At 39.9% G+C, this 27,273-nt stretch overlaps 1 protein-coding gene and 1 non-coding gene across 11 annotated transcripts; both read right to left on the reverse strand.

Moving 5' to 3' along the window:
• CCAR1 (cell division cycle and apoptosis regulator 1) lies at nucleotides 1-27,149 on the reverse strand. 10 transcript variants are annotated; one of them, XM_069018998.1, is made up of 26 exons: nucleotides 27,066-27,149; nucleotides 26,028-26,147; nucleotides 19,398-19,570; nucleotides 18,790-18,834; nucleotides 18,078-18,104; nucleotides 16,908-17,101; nucleotides 16,253-16,367; nucleotides 15,981-16,173; nucleotides 14,747-14,879; nucleotides 14,283-14,444; nucleotides 13,615-13,840; nucleotides 12,595-12,708; nucleotides 11,610-11,776; nucleotides 10,657-10,867; nucleotides 9,768-9,851; nucleotides 8,929-9,114; nucleotides 7,516-7,707; nucleotides 6,556-6,789; nucleotides 6,107-6,218; nucleotides 5,816-5,857; nucleotides 4,385-4,467; nucleotides 3,787-3,933; nucleotides 3,262-3,382; nucleotides 2,548-2,733; nucleotides 2,068-2,273; nucleotides 1-1,461 (listed from the first exon to the last, which is right to left on the reverse strand). In XM_069018998.1, the coding sequence occupies exons 2-26, from the start codon at nucleotides 26,098-26,100 to the stop codon at nucleotides 1,402-1,404; spliced, it is 3,486 nt and encodes a 1,161-aa protein (XP_068875099.1). In that variant the 5' UTR covers nucleotides 26,101-26,147; nucleotides 27,066-27,149; the 3' UTR covers nucleotides 1-1,401. The 10 variants fall into 10 exon arrangements, with proteins under 10 accessions (XP_068875099.1, XP_068875098.1, XP_068875094.1 ...); XM_069018997.1 differs by having other exon boundaries at nucleotides 18,078-18,110; XM_069018993.1 differs by having other exon boundaries at nucleotides 19,320-19,570.
• On the reverse strand, nucleotides 11,928-11,991 carry LOC138112907 (small nucleolar RNA SNORD98). Its single transcript, XR_011151909.1, has one exon. It is a non-coding gene; the product is annotated as a small nucleolar RNA SNORD98 (small nucleolar RNA).
• Nucleotides 27,150-27,273: the final 124 nt, after the last annotated feature.

Raw genomic sequence — 27,273 nt, forward strand, 5'->3', positions numbered from 1 at the left:
TGAGGGAGAAGCTTATGCATGTTACTTTAATGAAAGATATTTCACTTGTCTAGCTCCAAAAGAGCCAAGAAAGATAAGTGATAAAAGCACCAGCTTAGACTATTTTGAACATAAATTCAGGCATTTTAATGTGTATCTCATTAAAGCTACATGAGTTTCCATGTAGGTTATTCATACATATTATGGCACTTGGACTTTCCTAACAGGTATTTAGTTACCTAGGACATCTAGGCTAAAAAAGAAAACATCTGCTAAAATTAACCATTTCTGTAAGAAAACACTTCTGTCCCAACTATCAAACCCCTTTTCTTGAAAGTTGTACCAAAATACAACTGTTGATATTTCACATTCTTTGAGTAAGTTGCCTTTGACAAGGATGTCACATTAACTTGTGAGTTTCGATCTCTAGTGATTTGTGAACACAAAGAAAGGCCATCTTACCCACAAACCAAGTTGTGTCCTGCTCCTTTTTAATTACAATTTGCAGTATAGATACTTGTGGATCCATTTTTTCAGTGGACTGAAGTCTTAGCAGTAATTACACACTTTGTAAGTCCAAATTTAATCCAAGGCAGTTTACACTCGCAGCTTTTTCTCCATATAAGGGATTATTCTGACATCTACTGGCCTGGTATTCAACCATACATCTTATTACACTGCATTTGTTATTAAAAAGGAGTGTATATATTAATCCAAAGATAAGAACAATTTAATGAACACAAATGACACACATTTAAAACAGGCCCATGTATTTTCATATAAATCTCACAACCCTACCAGTATTTTGGTAGGTTTCTATTGCTTTCTTAACTCATCTGAACTACTGTATAATACGAGGCTTTAATACAAGCAGCTTTGGGGAAGAAAGTTATATTTGGAAGGGAAAAAAAGTTATGACAAGTGAAAACAAAAAAATTCCAAGAAGCTTTTTAAAAAAAAACACCTTTACTTGTAAAATTAAGCAGCATGCTATTTTGTGATTTATATTTGAATTTAAAAAGACTAAGTAGACCGAAATAAAGACAAAAACCTAAAAATGGCAAGTCTATAAATAATGAAAATTTTGATTTCACTAGACTTCAATGAAAAACATTTGGTAATTAAATACTTGCTACTGTTCATTACCTTGATGAACTTTATTAGGGTTAAAACTATAACAAAGTTCATCCTAAAACTTTTTGCAATGCAAAATTATTTTCACTCAAGGAGTGTCTCAAATTGAATGCTAAGAATTACAAGCAATCTTCAGGAGGAGACACTCATATTCATAAAACTTTATACATCTTTTGGAACTAGGATATTTATACTACTAAAATCAAACATGCATCACTTCCCATACATTCTGGTATCATGACTTATATTACATTATGTAACACCATTCTTCTAAACAGCAGCAGTTTATCATACGTTTGCTCCGTTTTCTTTGGATTTCTGATCTTTATCTTCATTTTTCACAATGTCCTTTAAAAGGAAAAAGGGAGAGGATGAAAGGAATTGTCAAAGTTGTATTTCTCACATGAACTGTAATGCAGCATGAGACAGACACTGTTCATTGTCACCTTTAAATACTACATGAACTGGTATCCTACTCAGTTTAGTTATAACCAATTCCAGTTATCTTCCTGAAAAACTGAGAGGTAGAAATGCTCTGGAGCTTATGTGGTTTGCTTAAAACTCATTTTACTGAGATACTCCCACATACTGAAGTATTTGAGTTCTGCCTTGAAAAAGTACTCTTTACCAGTCAAACAGAGGAGCAGATTTGGACTGCTGGGTATGGACAAGATCAAGACAGGAAAACATTCAGACAGTTTGAGATCTACATTAATATTTATACCTTTTTAAAAATACTGAAGTCAGGAACAATTTTGTAAGTTAAGAAAAAACCATTTAATTTGCTATCTTTAAATAATCAGTCAAACATTAAGCTTCTTCTCTATATACGTTAAGATACTGCTGCCCTGAATTCATTTCAAAATTGTTTTTATATTGAAGTGTTTGTTCCAGTAATTTAGTCTACAGAAGTTTGCCTACAATAATAAAAAAATGTAATTAAACAATTCTAACCTGTTTAAGAACACTCTGTATTTCATCCATAACAGTAGCTAAATTTTTGATTGTCTTATTCAGCTGACTCTCAAATTGCAATTTTTTATCATCCGAGGTCTTCAAATTTTCTTGCAGTTGGCCAAGGTCCTTTTTAACTTCTTTTAGCTCCGCAGATAGACTTTTGTTAGAATTCTCCAGTTGTAGTATAGTTTTCTCATCCTCGTCTTAAGAAGGGAAGAAATGAAAACATCAAGTCACTTCCAATGCTGTGTACTTTGCATCTTAATATTCTATTTACATGCAACACCATAATACTAATTTTTAAAGAACATTAAAAACTGCATTGAATTACCATTGGATAGTATTTAGTTCTGATTACACTGGAAGTCTTGCATTCAACTTGAGTAAAATTTAGATCACAAATATTACCCAAATTGATTTTATCTACTTAAAAAGGTCTTGCAGCCTGTAAGCACTGCCTTCAAAGTAACATCCCACCTGTTTTTTCTTCTAGTAGCTGGAGCTTTTGTTCTATCTCTGCCCGCACCCTTTCACTCTTCTCCAGCTTCTGTAGAAGGCTCCCAACATCCACCATGGCTCCGTTGTACACAATGAGCCCAACGTTCTCCTCGACGGCTTTGGACTCCTGCTTTACAGCGGGCGATGGCAGCAGCAAGCGGTTCCCTGCATTGCATTAAGCAGCATCAGGAAATCATCATCAAGTCGTTCTCTAGTGACCAACCTCAAAAACTTCTTAAAAGAACCAATACAGATTCAAGTTTGCTGGTCTATCCCTCACATTTCCATCCTTCCCCTGACCCTAATTCTCCCCCCTGCCAAAAAGCATCCTCTTTCAGGACATCATTCTATGCTTCTTTCCTGCAAAAATTAGTCTTCAAAACTCAGCTCTATTCTACTACCTACACTCTGATCCTCCTGACTTCAAAACTAATATGAGAAATGATGTTCATCAATATTGAACGTTAACCTCTGTCCTCTTTCCTGTTCCATGATATTAACATTTCTCCTAGAGTTGCAACATTATGTGTTGGAAGCACAAAAAACCCTGTTAATTTTGAATTGCCAAGGATTTACTTTTCCAAGCTGGCTCAATTAGTTTCTGCCAGAAATCAAGTACCTCAGAACTCTCATTACCATTCACATAGAAACAACTCTGAAAGTCTGAGGCAAAACCAAAAATAAATACACCACCTAACATATCTTCCTGTAGCTCTTCAGACTCTTCTTGGTTTTCTTCATCTTTAGAAGTATCTGTTAGTCTTCTGTAAAAGCAAGATTCTCGAAGCACTACTTTATTCAGCAGCTTCTTGACCTATGACACAGCCACGGGAAGAAATAATGGTGTTATTTAACACCCAGACATCCTGTTACCTAAACAAGAATGGTTTAACTTGGAAAACTTAAAAGAAACTGCAAAGCTTTTTGAACTTTAACATACTGGGGCTTAAAATGTAAACAACTAGGAAAAGAATAAATACAATTTTGAGACAAAAGCTACATATACAGTATGGGCATATTATAAGCTGCAAACTTCAGCTTTTTCCCTCCAAGACAATTTACACAAGATTAAACTAGTATTTCATTGTAAATACGAAGTGGCTGCATAAAAATAGGTGATCAGATACGTAAGCAAAGCCTTTAGAAGATAAATTACATTTCTCCCACTTAAAATATTCCTGTAGTATTTTGAAAGAGTTTTTTAGTACTATACAAAACCTGAGCACGTGACAGGTGTAGTCCAAGAGTGTACAAGATCTCCTCCATGTCCTTCTCCAGAAGATATCCACAATGACTTTGATCGAAATAAACAAAAGCCATGAGGAGATCCCTGTTAACAGTTACCATCTGGGTCTTGTCTTTCTCCTACAGAAAATTGATTAAGGGATCATTAGGGAGTTAAAATACCATTCCAAAAATACCCAAGTTCTCACTTAACAGAAGCTTTTTCTCAGTTCATTTTAGCGTTACTTTCAGTCAAGTAATTAATATTACTAGCATTTACCTACTTAGAGCACATTATTTGAGACTAAATTAAGCTATATAAGACAAGTAATCTTTCAATACTTAAAAGAAATTCAGTACAATGGATAGTAATAGCTGGTAGACACAATTTCCTTATGTTCATGCTAATATGTAAAAAATGGTCATAGAATTAATCTAATTATAAAATAGGAAACCCTCCTTCTGCCCTCAATAATTTATTTAACAGCTGTTTGCAAAGTGAAAAACAGGTCTTATAATAAAAATAAAGCTAAGCTGTAATTAGGACACCTCTAACAAGGTCTATGCAATTGTTGAGAAAGGTGTTAATTACTTTATCTTTAGATGCCCTCTCTTTGCAATGCTTATTTCCCTCTCTTCTGTCCTCCCGTTTGTTCATTTCCTCTTCATCCCGGTCTGCAAAACAGAAAGAAAATTCAACACACCCACAGCAAACAATTATATAACCATTACCAGAATACATGTGGCCACTGGAAAAGTCCACAGAAACCCCCAAACATCTGCAATATACTTCCCTGAAAAATAATAAAAAATGTGTAGAAGTGGGCCCTGTTATTTTTTTCTCTAGTCTTATTTTAACATAAGCCATTTATAATTTTTTTCCCTGTGTTTGTTTCATACACAGGACAGAAGAGCTGAAACAAATGCTAACTAGGCAAAAATGAGTTCTGCCAGTCTCCATCTATGCAAGAGGTGCACAGGAAATTACCACAATTCTCCCTAATGAGGCTTGGCAGAGTCTGCACTCAGCTATGGTTATTCCTATTCAGATTCTGTATTATTTACTCTCAAATATTTCATACAATAAAAACCATATAAACTATGTAAGTAAAACCATGTGTTTATACTCGTGTTGAGTGAGAGATTACTCTTCCTATGACTTAGATTCTCCAAGAAGTTACAGATCACATCACTTATTAGATGTGAATTACAAATGGCAGGTTTTTTGTCTAAAGGTAGACAGTACAGTAAAACTAGATTAAAAGAGAGAAAGGGATATGACAACTGCTGGGATGGATTATGGCATGCAGCTCTGTACCTTACGTGCAAGTCTTGGGTCAGAGAATCATGTGCCAAGTTCAGCTTTAAGCTCACCTTCCTTGTGAGGACAACTTTGGAAAAAACTATGCATTACAACACTTGGCTAATTTTACCAACCCTTTTCTGAGAACAAATCACTTTCTCCTGCACCTCCATGGCTTCTTGGGTTTTCTCAGCAACTCCTGACTGGGAATGGCACAAGGACAGATTATGGGAAGCAGCAGCACTTGTATGGAACAAACAAGCCCAGGCCACTCTCACAAATCATAAGCAAATGGGAGTTGTTCTGGAAACCACAGATTAGCACCAGCTTTTTAAAGCTGGTGCAGTACTCTGCCAAAAATACAACTAAAAATGCTGGGACTGCAATATCCACACAGTTCAAACCTGTATCTCTATCTCCGAAGAAAGGCAACTACCCCGAAGTACAGTTCAAAAACCACACACGCTGTCTTGCACCTTTCTGAGTCTCTGAGGAGGGAAAGAGTCGCTGCCACTGCCTGGAAAGTCCTCCAGACCCTTTCCCTATTTCTTCAGGCTAACCCAGCTCCACCCAAACAAAAACCAACTTCTTGTAACATCGGATAAAGAGCACCCACACTACATTCTGTCCTAGCCAAACCAGGATGACATTCCAGAACTGAGGAGTAGGAAGTTAGGCACGTAAAAGTGGCTTGGTTTTTCAGAGGTGCTGAATACTCACATCTCCTACTGACTTCAATGGGAGTTGCGAGTGGTCTGCATTCTGAAAAAAATAAAACCACTTCTATATGCATGCCTTACTTAGAGCACCACAGCTAGTTTATATTAACTATATAGTTCATACAATGCCTAACATAAAGGTACTTACATTTTACGTAGAACTGGTCAGAATTATTAGTCTAATAATGCAATTTTAAATTGCCTAGTTCCAATGTGTTCTCCAGCTTGAAAGAACATAATCAGTGATGATAAAAAAAATATGAAAGGTCACAAAATTCATAGTTCAAGATACCTTCATCTTCATCTTCAGCATCTTCTGCTTCCATTGGATCGTATTCTTCTTGATTATTGTCATCTTCAGTTTCTTCTTCATCTTTAGAATCTTCTTTCCTTTTATCTTCCCTCTGTAACAAAAGTTCCTAAATATTTATCTAGTCAGAATCAAAAACCAGCAAAGCAAAAACCTTATTACCAGACAAAATTTGCCTACATTTATGCGTAGTCACTCAAGATACAGATACAAATCTGTGATACAGCTAAATGTTAAAATACTCCCAATACACCTGTAAAATTTTTAAATTACTGAATATAATTGAAGCATATTTAAATAGATCAAAAGCTCAAATTAGTTAACTAACATTACAAGAGCTGAGTTTTTGAACGCAATAATGTAAAACTGAAATAGAAACACTTTAATATTGATCCAGACAGGATAGAACTGCATATGGGCTAACTGCAGACCTTCTTTTCATCTCTCTCTTCTTTTTTATCTTTATCATCTCCAGATTTTCTTCTCTTAGGTTTTGGGTCATCCGTTTCATCATCTTTTTCTTCTTTTTTTTCTTTTCTCTCATCTTTTTTGCTTTTTTTGTCCTTTTTGTCTTCTCTCTCTGGGAGAGAAATCAGTGCTTTGTAAATTCTGACACCAAAATCTCTCTGAAGCATTTCGTTGAAGAGTTCTGCAAACAATGACACCTGCACATAAAGAAGAAAGAAAAGAGAATTAACAAAAAGTTTTTAAACCATGTATTAAAAATGTATATAATTACAATAAAATAGCTATGAGTGCCATCTTAGCAACTTTCACCATATCAGAATTTTGGAGAGTCAGATTTCTTATTATCTGCTTTGAACATGGAAACCTTAAGCAACTTTACAAACTCCATTCCATATCTGAAAACCTGTGTATTCCTCTGGATACCATGCAATGACTATACTGCTATTGTACCATGTATCAAAGACTTGGCAATTAAAAAATTTTCACACAAAAATTTAGAAGAATCAAGAATGGCTAACTGTTATTACCGCAGGCCTGGTTCCTACGGTATAGCACCGTGTCCCGCAGCCATAGGGAGGAGGAGGAGGAGAAGATCCAGCAGGCAGGAGTTGTGCAGCAAGATTGATTTATTTAATTATTTTACAAACTCTTTTATAGACTTTTTTCTTCATAGCCTAATTGGACAAAGGGCCAGCCACCCCTTGGGGGTGATTGGCTAAAATCCTAAAACATCCATTGTCAAAATATTTTTCTACTATACCATAAACAAGACTTTTCAAGGTTGCAGGTGTCTGGGTTGTTTACATTCCCTGCTACCTCTTCTGTGAGAGAGAAAAGTCTCTCACGGACTTAGAAAATAACAAGAAAATCCTCGCTAGCAGCATTTTTGTAACTACAAACTGTAAGTTGCACAGCTGAGTTACCTCAAAGGAATGTTCTTTATTATCTTCTAATCTATAATCCAGAAGAACACTTAGAGACATAATGCTGCAGTCAAACTTGCCACTCTTTGCTGCCCAGTTTGGGTGCACGATGATGGCTGGTTCATCCGGCAGGATATAGCGTCTCTCCCGCCGCTGACGTTCCAGTTCCTCTTGGCGTTTTCTTTCCTCTTCCTAAAAAGGGGCAAAAACCCAACACGGAGCATAATCAAAAGCTGAAGTTTCAGCCTCTGCCTTAGTCTCTAGGACTCACTGCCCTGAGGAAAGCAAAGGAAAGCCTAAGGTGCTGAAAGCAACGCACAGCTGTACAGTGCAGCAAGCTGTTCATACATCATCTCTCCAAAGATACCCAACATAGCTTTAACAATTACCAGATGACAATTTACTTAACTCTTGATTATGGGAAATGCAATCTCTATAGATTGCAAATGAAACAAAAGGTTACAAAAGGTAAAATGCCACCAGCTTACTGACTGCCAAGAGAGAAATACTGAAGTCTCCTGACTACAAAAAAAGTCATGGCAGAGCTTGTGCTTCATAAAAAAGCCAGCACAATCAAAGCTCCCCTCCAATCCTAAAGAAAGCTGTGGTAAGAAACCCAAGCTAGCTGAACCCCATCCAAGCTCTGGGAGAAGGCAGCAGCAGCTGACAGACTTAGCACGCACACGGCCTTTCCTCCATCAACAAGGCTTAGAGAGATACCTAAAACTTCCAGTCACCCCATACAGGTTAGCAGGTAACACACAAAAAGGCAGGTTTAAAAGCAACTAAAGCACAAGCCAGACATTTCTGCCCCTTTTCTGTGGTTGAGCTTTGGCCTTACTGCACAGATCTTGTTTATCCTTGTGCAATAGCAAACCAGACTAAGCACTACAACTACGAACTGCAAAACTGAGAAACTCCAATATAGAGCAAGTATGCAAAAGCAAAAATTAAAGCTTCATAATAAGGGAAAAACCCAAGCAAACCATCTGCCATGTGAAGAAGCTGGACTGTGAGACACAGAGGCCAACACAACTAAGCAACTGTTTTTCACGTAGGTTTAATGAGTTAAGGTCTTCTTAAATTATGTTCACTTATCTTGAGCATGGTTTTTCTCAGGAGTCTGGGATTTATGTTTCCTTACATTTAAGGTCAAACATTAATTCAGACATCCTTAGCGTGGTTGCACATTTCAGCTGATTTGGCTGATATAAAGAAATTCAAACTGGCCAAGATTTCTTTCCAATTCAGCAGCTCAAGTTACAGCAAGGGTTCCCAGTACAGTCACCCGAGAACAAGATCCCAGCACAACTAGGCACATGCCTCACTTTTTATGCTCATACAAATTTATACAAATGCTTCATATATTTTATGTATACTTAGCACTTAAACCAAGTATGTCCCAATCCTAACCTCTTTATCATCTTCAGATTTCCTATCCTCCTCCTCTTCCTCTTCTTTCTCAGACTTCTCTAGCTCCTTTTGCTCTTCTTTTTGTTCCTCTACTTTCAGCTGCTTTGTCAGTCGAGCTATCAGCTGAGATTTCAGTCCCTTAGAGCTAAGGGTTCGACTTTCTAATTCTTTGCGAAGGTCATTTACCTGGTAAATAAAAGCTCTGTAAGTGGTATCAAGCAGTGACATCACAAAAGATGTGATTAGTAGAGAAAGCGAGGTAAAAACTTAAGAGTACTGAAAAGTCAACTGTATTTTTTTAAACATGTGCTGAAAAACACTAATAGTTACTGATACAAAAAACTTATTATATTTAAAGTGATGTTTTCCACAATAAACTTCTGAGGAACTTTTCACAGATGCAGGGAAAGAATTTTATTAGATTAAAATAGTTTATTACTGTTATTCCTTTTGAGGAAACTTTTTATTATGTCTCCTGACATAGTTTTAAAAGGCAGTAATTGTACAAAAATGTATGATTTAAGTATTTTAGACCCCACTTTTTTAATGTAAGTAGTAATCTGGCAGATTACAGAACTCTCGTTTTCCAGTTAATGTATCATACATTATTATCCTTTAATTGTACAAAGTTCAAAAGTTCAGAATAGATTCAATTAGCTGTACTCACTACAATAAGGAGTTATTCCTGCATACTGTTATATCACATCTAGTACCTATAAATTCAGCAAAACACTACTGAAGTTTTTTTGCTCAGTTAAGGGAACATACAGCTGTATTTCAGGTCATGTCTTATGGGTGAAAATGTACAACGGAAACAAATTTTAAGAAGTGTTTATTACCTTCATTGTTTTTGGATCCAGTTTAGACCAGTGTGTGGGCGTAGAGATCTCTTTAGCTTCCCCATCATCCTTTTCCTCTTCATCCTGACAAATAAAATTTAGAAATTATTATTCAGAAAGCTTGAAAGCATTTCAGTTATTTCTTAAATTTTGTTGCTGATCTGTGCAAGGTCACAACTGTTTCAGATAGTCTTCTCCTAAAGTTATTATTTAGACAAGTTCACACACACATTCTACCACTTTATAAATGATCACAGTGCCACTCAGCCAATACAAGCCAGATCTGTGGAACACAAAACGGTGATAAGCAACACCACAAAGGATATTGGGGTTACACAGACACTGCTGGTCTCCAAGTAACCACACAGTGGGTGATCTTCCCCCAGATTTTAAATCCCCCAAATTACTCTTTGTTCAGACCTTCCCTTATTCCAAGATGTTGATCAGCAACATGGCCTGAAATTCAGATGTTTCAGACTAGTGTTTGTTCAATTTCAAATATCACAATTAGAACTGGCCACAAGAGAGAATTTAGAAATTTCAGAAAATGGCAAAATGTTTAAAGACAGCTATTCATAAACTGAATCTCACTCAACAACTGGTCCCAGATTCCAGCAACTACATCTACGATAAAAAATTTTCTGCGCATCGTAAGCACAATTTAATTCCATTTGTGATATCAGCATACACATTTAGAGTTAGTGAACTAGCTGAAATAAAAATAAAAAGCAACATTCACTACACTGCTGAAAGCTGGTTTACCAGTCATTGTTACCAGTTATGTTCCTCCTATGTATGTATGTTGTGTAGTATGTGGTATGTGCATTTTGTGCCTGTGTTCCTGTGCCTGTGAGAAGCAGAAATAGAAAAAGGGATTAGCGTTCAGTGCCTGTTCTCCATCAGCCTCCTTGCGTTCACCCTGAAGCTTCTCGACCAGCTGCTGCTTGTATCCTCGGGAGAGGGTTTCCCACTCTGAGCGGGTGGGAAGGCAATGCCAAACATCCGGGAAAAATAAAACCACTGTCTCCACATGAGCTGGAACTGTACGCCCCTTGTGGGTCTCCTCAGGGCGATGGTAGCGAATCTCTGCAAAACGGTACCTGTTGCAAGGGAAGAAGCATGTTGGAAAAAAAATTCTACAATACATTTTAAAGAGCCTAGATCACTTGTAGCACATCAAGTAAAGAAATTTTGCTGCAAGACCTTGAGGTTTATCTAAAGAAAAAAATTATGGAAGCCATATTTTCTCTTTTGGCACACTTGTAATAAGGTATTGCAACTGAAAAGGAGGAAAGCCAACAAAATGCTTTTTATACAACTTGTTGCTTAGCCCACATAGGTTTTATGTGCAAATAGAAGTTGTTGAAGCACTTCAAATTTAGCATACAATAGGCTTTCCTGGTATTAGTACAACTAAAGTGAGTGTTAACACAGAACAGAAACCCATCAAGAGAAAATATGGCTGTATAACAAACGGCTATTTATTTATAACAAAAGAACAATGAAATGAAGTTCTCTTGACGATCCTCTCCAGCTATGCACAAAATGAAAAATATTTTCAACACATGTTCATTAAAAAAATTACAGTATAACATGTCAAAATAAATCCAGAATTTTTAATTAGTTCTTAATGCAGTATTCAGCACAGTTGGCACCAATCAAGCTTATTACCAAACAGAACATCCTTTGAGTAGTTTACCTGAACTACCAAGAGCAGCTGACAAAGAAAAAAGGGTTTTCCAGTTTTCCAGCTTTTTTTTTTCCCCTTTTTTTTTTTTAAGTCCCAGTAACAGACAAGTATTTACTTCTACAGTGTACTTGGCTTTGCAGTGCAGTACTTACCATTGCGTGCACACACTTAAGTCAATCCCTGTAAGAGCCTTGCAACAACGAATAGCCGTCTTTATCAGCACCGAAGGGTCCTTTTCTGGATCAGGTCCATCCAGTGATGGGGACCAGTGTCCTCCAATAGCCATAGCTTCATCTTTGCCTTTCATACCCACTAAAAACTAGACAAAAAGAGTCTTCTGAATGTTCCCCTGCTGGGGGTAAAAAGTCATTTCCCCAAAGTGCAAAGAATATTTCACAGCACACACACTGAAATCCGTGAGTAAACCGTCACATTATTTTGAAATCTGAAAATGAGAATCAGTCAAGAAAGAGTTCAGTTATTTTTTTTCCACACATTATTTCAGCAATGGAATAGGTTTAAACATCATCACTCATTCTTGCTTTCAAGTTTTTTCATCAGGTTTGTTTATTGGTGTAGGTTTGTTCCTTTGCCATTAAAAGCTTTCTAACTCAAAAGACAGTCATTTCAATGGTGCCTTAACTCTGATACACATTTATAGATGCGCCTGCTTAAAAATGATGAAGAAAAGCTACGAAAGGTGAGACCACAAGAGCATCATACCTATAAATGAAAGTCTTCCTGTTTGCCCTAAGTTAGAATTTAACTGGAAAACAAGTCTGTTGTCCTGAAAGCCCACAGCACTTACAGCTTGTTCAGTTTAATGGCTAAGTTTCACTTAACACACAGCTGCTTAACTGTTGCTTCATGTGTATTCACAGCTAAGCCCTTACAAACCAAGTAAGTGCTTGTAAAAAACAGCTAACAAATTGAGTTTCACTAAGTTGAACAAAGCCGTAAATGTGAAGCTCCTATAATATAAGTGGAAAAAGAATTGACATACAAACTAGGTCTCTTCAGAGGAAAAAATGAAGTCATCATTCAGCTGCCTACAAGCTCCTCTCTTATTGTCAAAAACAGTAAAGCTCTATAACCAACCTTTATTGCCAAAAGTGTCTGGCATTGAAGCATATTTACCTTTACAAGTCTAGCAGGATGCTGAAATCCATCACGAAGTTCTTGGGGATCTTCAGCCAGAGCACATGACTTGTGGTAGAGATCTTCCATGCTCGGACTAGCCATCAACATCACCTGTGGTGCAAGTCAGAGCAGTCTTGTGAAGGTCTCACTATAACTGGCAAACAATGACCACAACTTACAAACACACATACCCAAACTTAACAAGGTTGCTCTATACCCTAAACAAGGTGTATGATAAAACAGGATGCTCCTTCTCAGTTGCTGACTATGTTTTGAAGCTCGACCTCCTAAAAGGCAGCTTTCGCTCTGCACAAATAGACTGAAAAAACCAGTATGTCTGATACCTGAGCCAAGGCTTTGCAGTTTTTATACACAGAAGGCAAGTAAGTTAAGTCTTTCTATCTTTATCTGAATGTCAAAATATGCTGCATGAAGGGCTGTAATCATGTATAAGACCCCTTCATCAGAACATTTTCCTAAAACCTGTTCCATTGGAAATCTGTCATCAAAATAGATCTGAGATTTGTAGGGCAATCTCTGTTAGAAGTATTACATGTTAAACATAGATATCAATTTACTTTAAACAAAACAATAAATATTGAGATGAATAGGAAAGAAGGAAAGAAAATACCACTAAACAGAATAACACACACTGCACAGAAAGTATCCTTGAAGGAATAAAATTGACTCAATTAACTATTCAAAATGAATTGCCTAAGAAATCGTTCAGAGATCTTGCAGGAGCTGGCTTTATTTCCTATAGTCACATCCCTGCAACTGGGTGCAGAGAATGGAAGAGCCCTCAGTAAATACAAGATTTAGCACAGCTCTAGTAAGACAAAACCAAACTATTTCAGTCATGATTCTTTAAACTCTACTACTAGCTTTCTACTGAAAAGCTTAAAACGCTGTATTTTGCTCAAATGGCTGTAGAATATTTTCAGTTCCGTTATTTTGCACCCTACAGATAAAAAAAAATTTTAATGAATAGTCGTATTAGTGAAAAAGCATACAAACCTTAGCACTGTAGAGATGATCAGCATCAGGTGGATCAAGGACAGCAGCGTTCTTATCTATAGGATCTACTTCTCTATGCATTACATAGAAATTACAGTAGTTTCCCAGCTGAAATGGTCTAGACATAGGAAAAGCATCCACCCATGTAAACTGAGCATCAAAGAAATCGCTCGGGATATACAAGTTCTGGTAACGCCTCCTCAGCTCCATCATATCACAGCTACGGCTGAAAGACACAGCATTACTTGAAAGATACAGCAAAAAAGAACTATTAACAAAGTACATCATTAAGAGGTAGATCAGTTGGCAATACAACCACTGTATATTTGATACTGTATAGAAAATCTCAAGGACACTATATTTCAATGTCATGGATGAAGTTTAAAAACAAGTAACTATTAAAGACTCTTCCAATTCAGGTGTCTGCGTGTTAGGGAATATTTATTAAACAAGGTTATAAAGCTTATATGCAATAGCATTCTAAAGTAACACAGAACCTCAAACAAGTTTATCGTACAAGGTTCTCAGCAATTGCAAATTTGATCTTTCTTTAAAGTCAGGATCATCATTCAACACCCAATTACATGCATGTGGGCTGACATGGCTCACGGTGAGCTGTGCCCATGATTAAGTGAACTGTAGGTAAACATCTGGCACTATAAACATACCAGTCCAATGAAAACTTGGAAAACTGAACCGTGTAACGAGGAACAACACGCCGGGGTCTCCGAGGTGACCTCTCCCTCTCTCGTCTGGGCGACCTCTCTCGGGAGCGTTTTCTCTGGGGAGATCTTTCCCGGGACCTACGTCTCTCTCGTTCTCTTTCACGACTTAAAGAACACATACAAAACACAAATATTTTTGCAGGCTGGTAACATAACATGATTTCTAGCACAACAGAAGCCAGACCTGTCAGAGACAACTCAAAAAAGAGGAGAAGTTTCAGTACAGTCTCTTTACAAGCGAAACTGATTACACAACTCATTAATTTCAGGTAGATAAGAACTCTTCACTAATTCCTAAGGGTAACACGACTTGTGAGTCTCACTGACTCACTCTGGAAGCAAGCAGCTCAGTTTTGGGTGAGGACAGATCTTTATGGACTGTTCGGATCATAGCCTGGTCTACATACCTCCTGTCATCTTTTCGGTTTGGCATAGGGTCTCCACCTCGGTCATTCCTCCCAGAAAATCTGGATGGTGGGTCTAGTCTTCGAGCTGGTTGAGGCTGTGAAACCAGACGGACTGGAGGCTGTAACAAACCACCTGAAACGTGTACAAAATGTACAGGATCAATACAGAATAGAGAGCAACTATGTACACTTGGCAAACACTGCTGCTTTACAGCTGTTTCTCTCGTGTACATTTTCTAAACTAACTCTACAGTCAAATCTATTTATTATTAACACCCACCCAAAGAAACTCATGAGACCTAAACTTTTCTTCACAGATTCAAACTGACACTGTAGTTAAATGAAATTGGTTTAAAAGCATCTTCTTTGGATGGAAGTAATATAACCTAAGCACATAGGATCTGTCCTAGTAAATAGCTAAGCCTTTTGGAAAACTTAAATTAAGACAGATATATTCCCTACTCACTGAAGGAAAACTGAAACCTTCATTTTGAGGCTATTCATACGTAAAAACAACTGGCATCCTGAAAAATCATTCCTAAATCAATGTATTATACCACCACATCAATCCCTCAGCACATACTTTGTCTGTCTCAAGACATTTAACCAACTGATTTAAGTGGAGCAAATGTTACTAAACACCAATGAACAACTAGGACTAATTAGACTGTAAGCAAGCATTTACACAAAACAATTCTGCTTAGGTTCTTCTACCCTTGCTGTTATTGTGGTAAGAGCAGTCCTATCAATTCTATTACTGATTCTTCAGCCACTCGAAGTTCAAGAGACTCCACAACCTTTGTTTTAGATTTGCCACATCTGGCAGTGTTTCCTCTCTCAAATGCCAACCTGGCTAACTGAAACGAGTAAGCAAAGAAATAACAGCTTTAACAATACAACTGCGAAACCTGATTTTGCAGAACACTGCAGAAGATGCTGAAGAACTGCACTGCTATTAATACTTTCAACTCCCCATCTTGTCTGTGAAAGAACAAAAATTACATTGAATTTGCTTTCAGATTACAAAATTTTAATATGAACAGGAGTCCATGGGGATTTCACTAACCAGGTGATTTCTGAGCTACGGCAGGCAGACATATTCAATCTGAAAACTCAATACAGTCCCCTCCATATTATTTCAGCTATTACTTCAACCTTCTGATTAACAAGAAAATAACCATCACCCACTAAGCACCAGAGGGATCCCCCAAAAAGGTATGCACTGAAGGAGCACCTTTCTGCTGTGGCTGCTGCAGTAAGGGTTGAGGCTGTGTCTGAAGCAGAGGTGTGATGGAAGCTGCTGAGATCTGTGCCTGCAACAGGGACTGTGGCTGTGGCTGTGCCTGGACCCCGAAGGCAGTCTGCTGAGCAATGGGCTGCAGGACGGCCGGCGGCGTCTTCAGCAGCGGCTGCGCTTGGCTCTGGTTCTGGCAGCAAACACAGGGGAGTCGGGAGCGAGCTTAAACCAGTCAGCCACTGCCAGTGACACTGGGTAACCCCACATACCTGGTTCGGAAGGGTCTGTATCCTTTGGGCATTCCATTTGAATGGCATATTAGGATTGTAAGTAGCTTCTACCAAAACTCTGTCACCCACCTGAGGTGTCTTTCCTTTAACAGCACTGCAAACATTACAGAAAATGTATGTGAGAGTCTTTTTTAGCTAGGTTTACATTTGCATGTTACATTTAAAGATGGGAGAAAGTAGGCAAAGTTCATTAAAAAAAGCTTATAGGAAGAGCATCTATCCCCAAAATTCAGCTTTGGTGCTACCTACTCCAGTTCAAGGTAAGCATGGGAACTTAGTAATTCCCTGTCTTTGGCCCAAAGGCGAAAGTTCCCCAAATAATACCAAGTTAAGACATGCAGACAGCAAATTTTATGCTTTTGATCACCCACAAATTCTGCAATTTCCTATTACAAGAAGCTAATAACCTCTGGGTCTCTCAGCTTTGGGTTTTGTGTTAAAAAATTTCAAAAATTCATGTGAAGTACCTTAGACCTAGCATGTATTAACCTCTCTGTCTTTCACTGCTGAATGAAAACAACATACTATTGCAGGCCCTATCAGTGGAGTCACAGAATTAGCGTGCAATCATCTAAACCTCTGATTTAGTGAGAGTGTCACAGAGTACATCGGCAGGCCAGTGTTCACAGCTTACCTAAGCTGAAAAAAGACATCTTCATCCACAAAGCCAAATGTATCATGTAGCTTAGTCACCACTCCAGTGAAGACACGCTGCTTTTGTGGCTGGGTTTGCTGCTGGCTGGAGCGGGGAGCCGGGTAGGAGACAGTGATCTGTGCTGCCGGCTGGGGCGTGGACAGGCTGAGGCTGGTTGGGAGCGCGACTGCCGGCTGCAAGCAAAACAAAGCCAACTCTAAATCTTGTAAGCAGCTGGCAGACTGACAGGGAACAGGTCCTTCAGTCACAGAGACAGCAGTTTAAAATGACTATAGCAATTGGAACAGACATTTTCAGACGGTTTTTGTATTTTTTGTTGGGTTGTTGGTTTTTTTTGAAGATGACTTTTTTCTTACTTTGAATGAAGACTGGCTTTGTTTATCCTTCTTTTTTACAAGAGTCAGCTTCCCCCAAAAACGCACCTTGTCCAGACAAAAAGCATGGAGACTGCATTATTGTCTACAGGTAACCCATACAGTGGGCCTGAAGCGGAGATGAATTCCCAACTTTGCTAGGAATACACACTTAAGAGGTCATTCTGCATTTATATCCCACCTGTAGTGTTAGAAGTCAGTAAAGGCTGAGGCCAACACAAATCCTTCCCTAACTCAACAGTTCATGTACTTGCCTTCTTAAAAAAGCAGAACACAGCAAGATAATGAAATCAAGTCAAACATTTTTACCTTTCTAAAGCCTGTTTAAAAGTTCAAGTGAAAATGGAACTAGAGCAATTTTCAGTGTGTTAAATGGCTACATGTTTTAAACCCATCAAGCTCAGCAAGACTCCTTCTGAAACTCTTTATACACAATCTGTTAATACAGAAAGTTAAATTCCTTCACAAAGAAGAGAAAGATTTTCCCTATTTGTTATTTACTGCAAAACAACCGGACACTTGAAGTTCAAACAAAAAAAAATTAAAATATAATCAACACACATATTCTCTTCAAGATTAAGGAAAAGTGGTTGCTATTAACTTTTGAAACCAAGGCTATGCATATTTTAACATCTGGATAAAATAAATTTGTACCAATAAAATGTCGGTTCATATTAGTTCATTTTACAGATTAAAATACCCAAGATGTCACAAATTTGCACTCTTGCATTATCTGTGTTTGGGGATGAAGACCAAACAATAAAACCAAACTAACCTGAGTTAAAAGGGTCTGCTGAGGTTGCTGCAACTTAAAATAAATAAAGTTATAAATTAATTTTATATGCTTAAGGAAATTGTACAATTTTACCTCCTCTTTACAATCAAGAGTTTTTGCTTAATCTGAGTCAGTTAATAGTCCTTTAGGGTTTGGTCATTTCAGCAGTTTGCACATCTGTAAAACTGTGCGTGTGGGGCTAATTTTAAGATTGTATAACCCAGGTTTATTCAGAAAGGAGAAATACTAAATTTTTTTGAACTGAAAGTTAATAGCAATACCAAAAAAATTTTGGCAGCTGAAGCAGCTTAGGCATGTAATTCCCTTGTACTTTTATTCTTTTTTTAAAACCCTGTTAAATTTGAAGACCATAATAAAAACCCAAAAGGGAACTTTTTTTGGACAGCATCTTTCCAGCAGTTAAAATACACGGCCCTGTTTGGAGCAAAGTTCAGCAGGAATCCTTTACACATGGAATAGTATGTATTTTTAAAAATATTTTTTTGCATTAAGGTAGGCAGGCTTCCATTCTGCATTCATACATTTTTCCAAGTTTATGAACTTCAAGCTCTCTTTCACTACACAAAATATTACTTAAGTTTCTTTAACAACTTCCCATATGAGGATGATTTCGGAGACAAATCCTACAAGATACACAATTGACATTGTTTTTAAAGTTATTTGTGATGTACACAGTAAGAATCAGACAAACCTGTTGCTGTACACTATAGAGAGTCTGTTGAGGTTGTGAATATTGCTGAAACAGATAAAAGCAAAATATCTCATAAACAGGAGAATTATTATGACAATAATATCAAATAAAAGTTATCTGCTTAGCAAGTTCTAGATAAAAACAATTAACATTTAACAATTTTAATAAAAAAATAACTAATAGTATCAACATACTTTATTTTTGTAAAAAATATTCTAAGCCTTTAGAGTGGACCCTGATGTTCTCTTTCTAGCTGAAGTCAAAAATTTTTGTTAAGCCTGACACTCAGACAGTATTTAGGACACATTACGAAATCATGCAAAATGCTATAAAGGCTATATATAGTGATGGGAGATGCTTGAGATTCTCAGTTCAGATGCAGCAAAACTCATTCTCCCAAAGGGCTTTCCACAGCTAAAAATCAGCACCTCTATAGCCAAAATTCCCACCTTCGCAGATTAATTCAACTACTGCTAGCTATAAACCCCAAATCCCACCGTTGATAAGACAGGTTCACATTCAATGTTCACCATTTTCCATTCTCGTTTTCTGCTGGATCCTTTAGCTTTACGAAGTTCAGGGAGCGCTGGCCGCTGTGTTTGCTTTACCTGCTGCAGGGCCGCGGCCGCGGCTGCCGCCTGCTGCTGGAGCGCCGCGGTCTGTGTCAGCTGGTAGTTGGTGGGGGTCTGTGTGGTCAGGCCGGCGGCTGCCAGCGCCGTCTGCTGCGTGTAGATGGTCGGGGAGGCTCCGAGCAGCGAGGGCTGCTGCACGCCCAGGGCAGCTGTGAAGGGAACATGGCCAGTGAGCACTCCCAGCACCTCAGACACCCTAGCTTACACAGGGTGCACTGTGCAAAGCTTTACGCCTGAGTCAAGCTCACCTAGGAGATGAATCAAGTTCCAGAATTCGAGAAAAAGGATCACATCCCATTTGCTTCTCTTTTAAATTCATCTACCAATAGTAAACCACAGCAGGGGCACAGAGACCACTAAATTTTGTTCTCTTGAGCTGCTCTTGATTTTATAGCTCTGTAGTTGTCATCCCCACCCACACCCACCCCCAACACACACCCCCCCATATACTTTCTTGAGGGTATTTCAGGTTCTGGATGAGCCAAATGAAGAGTGCTGCTCTACTCTGTAAATTAATACATTTCATTCTATCTGAGGGCAAGAGAAATCTTTGCTGTAACAGCACCTATGAAACAGAGGCCTGTGGAATGAGTCCTCTGAAATCACTCAAGTTTTTGCTTCACTCTGTGCTGTCTCTGTCCCTGTGAGTTGGATGTTGTAGAAGTGGGGGCTGGTGGAGAAGGAACAGCCTTCAACAGAGTTGAATCAGTCCCCATGTGTAAGGGGACTCAAGCTCTCTTCAGCTCTTGATAGGAAGGGTTTGTGCTGCCCAGACTCAAACTGCCTAGAGGGATTAGTTTATTTTATTGTCATACCAGCTTCTAATTCACCACAGAACATAAGCAAATCATGAGGAGCAGCTATGCATAGGCTATGCTTCTGAACGAGGTATGCTCAAGACTTACAGATGGATCTTTCAGGCGACAAAGAGCCTTGCAAAATGCAAATCTCAGCAAAAACCAGCAAAATTATCTGGAAACCTGCTCCCTCTTTGGCAGGACTTTTTAAAAAGTTATCAGCAGCTGCATGATCAAGCATCACTTCATTAAGTTATCAGTCTAGTCCACATGTTTAAATAAAACCAGAGAGAAACTCAGCAGGGAAACATACTGCCAGCAAAAATGGGTCAGCCAGCCATCTTCAGAACTGAGCAACATTCAAGCTGAACACGGTTCTTCTCTCTTCCAAAGACATCAAAGACGCACAATGGAAGGAAGAGCAGATTTACAGTATTCCTGCAGTTTGTGCTCCACGCTATTCTTATTGATGCAAAATGAAGCTTTCATTCCTGATCCAGGAATGCAGAAAAATACTGCTTGTAGTTGGTGATCACTACCATAATGCTGTACCTAACTCAACAGGTCCTGAATAATGTAATCCTTCCTACCACACTGCCCTTTACAGCAGAGCACAATCTTTGTTGATGGCATTGATCATCTTACAGTTTTGGAAGGAAACAGGAAAGAAATATACAAAAAGCAGTGAAAATAATTGCTATCACCATGATCTGTATCAAGTATTGTCACATAAGCATTTCAGAAAGTAATAGTATTCTAAAAGTGAAATTAAGCATTCTGTAGTGTACAGCATTTAATTAACTTTTTCCCTCTGGAAAATCCCAACATTTGCATTTCTTTAGAAGCCAGCAAACAAAATTTGAGGCTTCTCTCCTGACAGACCTTCCACTGTCTTGATCCTCTTGCCTCCTACTTGATCATTTCAGTTTGAATGTGCAGTTTGAACCATCCAGAAAGACCCTCAACTGCATCCTCACCAATGTCTCACATAACACACCTTAAACAGACATTTAAATATAATTCAAAAGCTTTGCTGCTGCATCCTGGGACAACTTTCACTTTTCCTGGCTGCAATACGTTCCTGGCTCACTCAAGGCAAATAACCAATGCATTCATCTTTCTCACTTCCACATGCCGAGCAGAAATTCCCATTAGTGCAGAAATTTGCTCTATCCTTTTACCTTTGAATCTGTGCCATTATGCCAGCTATTGTCATTCACTCTGAAGTTCTATCCTAACATTGTTCCAACACGGGGGGGATGAAGTTGGGAAGTATTATCAAAAGCAAATTTCACAAGTTTTCTCCTACTTTCTGTACAAAGGGTATCCACAAAACTTACTCCCAAAACCAGATTTGGGATTATTCAGCTCTTCAGTTTCACTACGGCAATTTCCCTTTCAGCATAACCCAGAATTACCTCAAGCAATTCCCAGCCCCTCCTAAGACCCTTATCCCATTTTGTCAACTACGGAAACACAAGATTTTTTTTTTTTTCCATCTCTACTGTCACTTTTTGAGCATTTAATATCAACTGGGTATCTATCATCTACAACACTGCAGATCAACTTACTAAGAAAGGGCAAAGACAAAAAGACTGCCAAGATCCCCTCAAAGGATAACACCTGTAGTAACAAGTTTTTCAAAGCTGTATCTTGTTCCCACTGATTTGCCCCGAAGTATTCCAGGACTTTCATCTGTGTACTCATCTTGGTCAAACAGGCTCCAATTAATTAGGCAACTGAGTTTGCATTACTAGTTAAAAAAAAAAAAAACAAACTAAAGAGGAAAAAAGGAAAAAATCACACAGAAAAACAACAGACAGAGAATGAATCACAGACTGAGTCTGGAATTGACATCTGACTGCCATATTATTATTACTGGCACCAAGCATCTGCAGTGGCAAACAATAGCTTCTTAGGATTTATAATGATCTCAGTAAGTACAGTGATGGAGATGCCTTCCTTCAAATGCAGGGCAAACAACTCCCACTGGCACCAAATACTGCATGGCACGGCCAGCTGAAAGGGCTCAGACAGAAACTGCGGTCCTAGGCTGCAGCCCTGGGTTAGGTAACAGACACTTCTGTTGCAACAAACACAAAGACAGCATTTAGTAGTCCCTCCTTCTACTTCTAAACCCTAAAGATCTTCTACATACATAGCTACATACGTCTTCTTGGTAAGTGACATAGGTTTATTACAATTGCAGTAAGGAGTACCCTGTGCAGGGCTTGGGAGACTTCTCACAGTTGCCAGAAATTGCGAGATTGGGTCCTTGGGTTTTCAAGTTTCTTTAAGCTTAACACACTTGCAATACAAACACCACATAACCTACTCCAAAAATACTCCTTTTAACAAGCACACACTAGAAACCAGGCTCAGCGTATTTGTCATGGGACATCTGTTTACAGCAAGCCAGCAAACTGTGCACCAACTACTATTCCTTAGTGGCTTGAGATTTACCACATGCTCACCCTGTTCTTACACATTGCTTTAGTCACCTCACAGGGGCAACCAGCAATAACGAGACACTGAGCTCCAGGCACTTTAGCTCTTATCAGCTGCACCATTCTTCACTCCAATGCAATTAACTCTTGATACAGCAAAGACAACACCACCAATCAGGCAGAACACAACAGAGCCAGGACTTCCCCAGCACTACAGCTCTATAAAACCAGGCTTTTCATCATAACACTGAAAACAGTACAGGGCAAGCACTGCAACACAAACCAAAGATGTGCCAAAAATGAAGAGCTAGAGAGGAGGAGGGAATTCTCCCTTGCAGGCGTTTCAGGAGTTTGCACATCACTATGCAAGTTAAAAGTAATTTTATGTAGTAGGCATGATTTTATTCATGCTTTAACAATGCTCAACCAGCATGGCGGGGGCTTTATTCTGGTTTTAGTCTTGTGATGCATAAAATCATGAGATGATGAGTAGACAAAAATTCACTGTGTTACATGTAGGAGTTTGTCTTCACACATCGATCTTTGCTGGCACCTGGAATTGCCCATCTCTCTTCCAATACCACAGGCACAGAGAGAGAGTAATTAGTAAGCCCTCCCAAAGGGATCACAAAACCCTTCATTACACAGCATGTCAGTCTACAACTAGTGTGTCACACCTTAATAATTAAGAGCTTTAACTCAGTTACTTCTTCACCAGGGATGGCCAAGACAGCATCCACATCAGCAATTAAAAAAAATCCACCAAAAAATCCCCATACCAAAACAATGAAAAACTCAAACCCCCAATCCTGATATTACCCTCTTTGCAATTATCAAATTGGGTTTATAACACCATCACTCACTGCTTCTGACAGCTTGAAAAAAACTATGTATCAGGTTGCTTGTGTTACAAGAATCAAGGTCTCTTTCCCTCACAGCCAAGCACCTCAAAGCTTTGGCGAAGGAACCTGGCATTTGGATAAAAACAGCTAGCATGCATAAATATATGTAACAGCTTTGGCCAACCCTCTGAAAGCACTTTCTTTAAACGAGAGAAATTTACTAACACTGAGATTCACAAGGGTAAGCCAATATGTACAATTTCTTGGGTGCAACACAGGTGAGCAGCAGTTCAGGCTGGTCAGAGCACCTGAGCACTGACAGCATCTCTTCCTTTGGAAAACATCTTCTCTGGAAGGTCGCAACTTCACATTAAAAGGGGCAAATTCAACCAGAAACACTGTTATTCAGCTCCCAGCAGTGCCAAAGAGCACTGTTTACCTTCCAAAAGATGCTTCCTGTGCTCTGTATTATAAATCAAAATAGCCAATTAAAAAAGCAGGGGAACAACTATGCACTAAAACAGCAGCTGGGCAGAAGAACCCCAGGGACTGGATTCAACAGTGCACACAGGGAACAAAGAGGATGCAGACATGGTGACTGTGTGTTGCAGCAGGAATAGGAAAGGACACTAACACGTGAAGACACTATGAACATGAGCTAGCACAGGAAGAAGGCAGAAGTGCAACCAAATGTTACATCTTTAATGACTCTCATATTTGAGTCAGGTGCTGCCGGGTCAGATGAACAGCTATAAATCCCTGGAGATACTGACCTCATTGAGAAGGTGAAAAATCTCTCACAGCAACTGATGTTGACCAGTCCTATCCCAGTTACATTTGCACTTCATTTAATTTAAGGAGGCTCAGAAGTAGGCTGGCCCAGGGCAGAGTCATGAGCACAAGAAAATGGATAAGAAGTTGATGTATGCTCCATCCACCCCTCCTCCAGGGCTCCCTCCTGGTCCTACCTCACCAAGCTCTAAAGACTACCGCCAGCTCCTCCCCTTGGCAGGTTTTGTGCAGCTTTCCCTCTGAAACAGGACATGGATCTTGTCCTCCACCTTCCACTACTATTTTTGATGGATTAGCTGTCACATCAGTCAACATATCAAGGAGTCCAGCCCAAATCATCCCATTCTTTGATTGCTCCAACATTTCCCCTAGCCCAACATGAGAACCAAAAGCAAAGTTTGTCTCTCCCACACTCCCAACCCTTTCCAGCTATTAGGGAACTTCTTACAGGAGATAGTGCCATTTGGATAAGGGAAGTGTGAGCTATTCAGAGAAACAGTGAAAAACTGCCTGTGGGCAGCTGGTTAGGGACAGCAAGAGTTTAGCTAGGGAACGGAGCAGAATGGGCATGGAGGAAAAGCAAAAGGCACACTGGGACAGAGTACTGTGAAGCACATGGTGGGTGGTCAGTCTCTGAGGATACACAGAGTGATTGGATCAGTGCCCATGGGAAAAACTGGAGATAAGAGGATTTGGGAAAGAAAACTGAGTCAGGAGAGGAGAAAGATTCTCACCCCAGACATGCACCTCCAAAGAATGTCAAGCATTCCCAACCTTTGCTTGGCTCCCAGACACAAAGCCACTGACAAAGGAGGTGTGACATTGAACTTCATATCAAATCAGAGCCACTGCAGAAACCACACACATCCTGAACCCTCCAAGTATCACAGCTTTGCTGAAGCCTCTTCACACTGCACAACGTAACTACAACATTTAATTCACAAACTATTTGTAGTCAAGACGAGCAAAAGGCACTTCAGAACTGGAAATGGAAGCACCAAAATTCATCATGCATCAAGCTTCACATTCTTGCCTCAAACCTTTTGTGCTGTAAACCAACATGAAACATGAAAATGAAGCCAGCTAGGTTTTTAAACAGTGGCCTGCAATTCACAACACTTTTTAGCTAAATCAAAGGAAACTCTCTACCATTATTAGGGCAAAACCTCTGGTTATAGGGATCATTAAGTTCTAATTTAGCATTAAAAAATAAATACCCCCCTTCTCACCCAAGTAACAAGTTTCAGAGAGCTTTCTGCTATGTGAAATATGTCTAATCTATTAATAAAGGCAAAAAAATTTGTAAACATTGATTCAGGCTGCCCAGGAAATGAAACTCAGACAGCACTTAAAAAATCTGTAATACCTTACTAGTGCTGATATTATTTAATCTAGAACCACATAATTTAATATGAGGTAACTTGATTTACACATCTTTGGATATGAATAACTTGATATATTATTTATTGACTGAAACAATCAATACAAATTCACCTGGGATTTTACTCATACCCCTTAAGAAAACAAAATAACAAACAAAACCAAAAGACAGTATTAAGCAATGATTTTAAAGCCTCTAATATGGGAAAAAATTCCCGATTTAAACCTCTTAAATAGACTTTAGATAAGTTAGTTAGCATCGTGCCACTCTGGAGTGCATACCCAAGTATGGAATCTCCAAATCTACTAGATGTCAGGGTTCAAACACTGAGTGATGTGTAAACTGACCTGGCTGAGACACCGCAGTGGCTGTAAACTGAGTAGCCCAAGGGGGATTTTTCTGTCCTCCAAACTGAGCCATGGCAGAAAGGTAGAATCTCCTGGGTGTCTATCTTCTGTAACTGTAATCTAGTAAAATAAAGCGCAGCTGCAATCTTTGAAACACATAGCATCAGGCTATTTTAATTCTGGATCAAAAAAAACCCAACAAGCCCCAGCCAAACAAAAAACCCTCAACCAACCAACCAAAAAAAAAAAAAAACCAACCAAAAAAACAAACCCAAAACCACACCAAAAAACAGAAAAAGAAGAAAAAAAAAAAGAGTCTTGAAATATTAGTTTTACATCCCTAAAGCCTGGTGGGCAACATGCGTCGCGTAGGGGAAACACAGAAAGTTGTAAGGCAACTTGTTTTCCTAAGGCACAACCTCCATCTCCCCTTAACAACGGGACTAACGCGATTCAAAACGCAAAAACGTATTCCCATTTCCAGGAACACTAAGGGAAAGGTGACTCTGCGGAACCAAGAATTCACATTTATTATTTGTTTTCCACGGCTGTGCTCGGCCGCCGCGGGGAAGCGCTGGCGGCAGAACACCGCACGCGTTCACCCACGGCTGTTTCCGTCTCCGCGCACAAGGGCACGGGAGCCACGGGAACCCCGGGAGAGCCACGCGAGCACGGCCGGGCCGCGCACCAGCTCCGCCGCCTCCCTCCTGCCCTCCCTCCGTCCCTCGGCCCGCGCTCGCCACCGGGATCCGTGAAGGCTCCTTCACCCCCTCGGCAGCCTCCGTTCGCGGCCGCGTGCCCAGGCCCCGCCGCCGGGCGGAAAGCGCCGCACGGCAGAAAGGCAAAGGGAGGCGGCGGCGGCGCCGGGCCTGGCGGGCGGGAAGCGGGGCCTTCCCTCCCCTTCCTCCACCTCCTCCTCCTCCTCCTCCTCCCGCCCCCGGTCAGCAACACGGGCCCGCGCCCCCCACCCCGCCCGGCCCCGCTCCAGGGCAGCCGGAGCCCGCGCGCCCCCGGCCCCTCGCGCTGCGCCCGCGATACCTGCGCGGGACCGCGCCGCCGCCATCGCCGCCCGCCCCGGCCGCCCGCACCGCGCAGGCGCCAATCCTCCCGTTACGTCACGCCTGCGACCACGCGAGGCGGCGCGCGCCTGGGCCTGCCGCGTGCAGGGTCCGCGCGGCTCGAGGGAGGGGCCCCGCCGCCATCTTGGGCGAGGCGGGCGCGGGCGGGGCCGCGGCGCCGCCATCTT

The sequence above is a fragment of the Aphelocoma coerulescens genome, chromosome 6 (assembly GCF_041296385.1).
Source record: "Aphelocoma coerulescens isolate FSJ_1873_10779 chromosome 6, UR_Acoe_1.0, whole genome shotgun sequence".
In the NCBI taxonomy this organism is placed as follows: Eukaryota; Metazoa; Chordata; class Aves; order Passeriformes; family Corvidae; genus Aphelocoma; species Aphelocoma coerulescens.

What these genes read in the sequence shown, in the direction of transcription:
- CCAR1 (XM_069018992.1), bottom strand. Translation starts at nt 26,100, where the DNA reads ATGGCTCAGTTTGGAGGACAGAAAAATCCCCCTTGGGCTACTCAGTTT. An exon ending in GAAAACGAGAATGGAAAATG is followed by an intron (nt 18,835 to 19,319) that starts GTGAACATTGAA and finishes TATCTGTTTCAG; the next exon opens with CAATATTCACAACCTCAACA. An exon ending in GATGTCTTTTTTCAGCTTAG is followed by an intron (nt 16,368 to 16,907) that starts GTAAGCTGTGAA and finishes TAATGTTTGCAG; the next exon opens with TGCTGTTAAAGGAAAGACAC.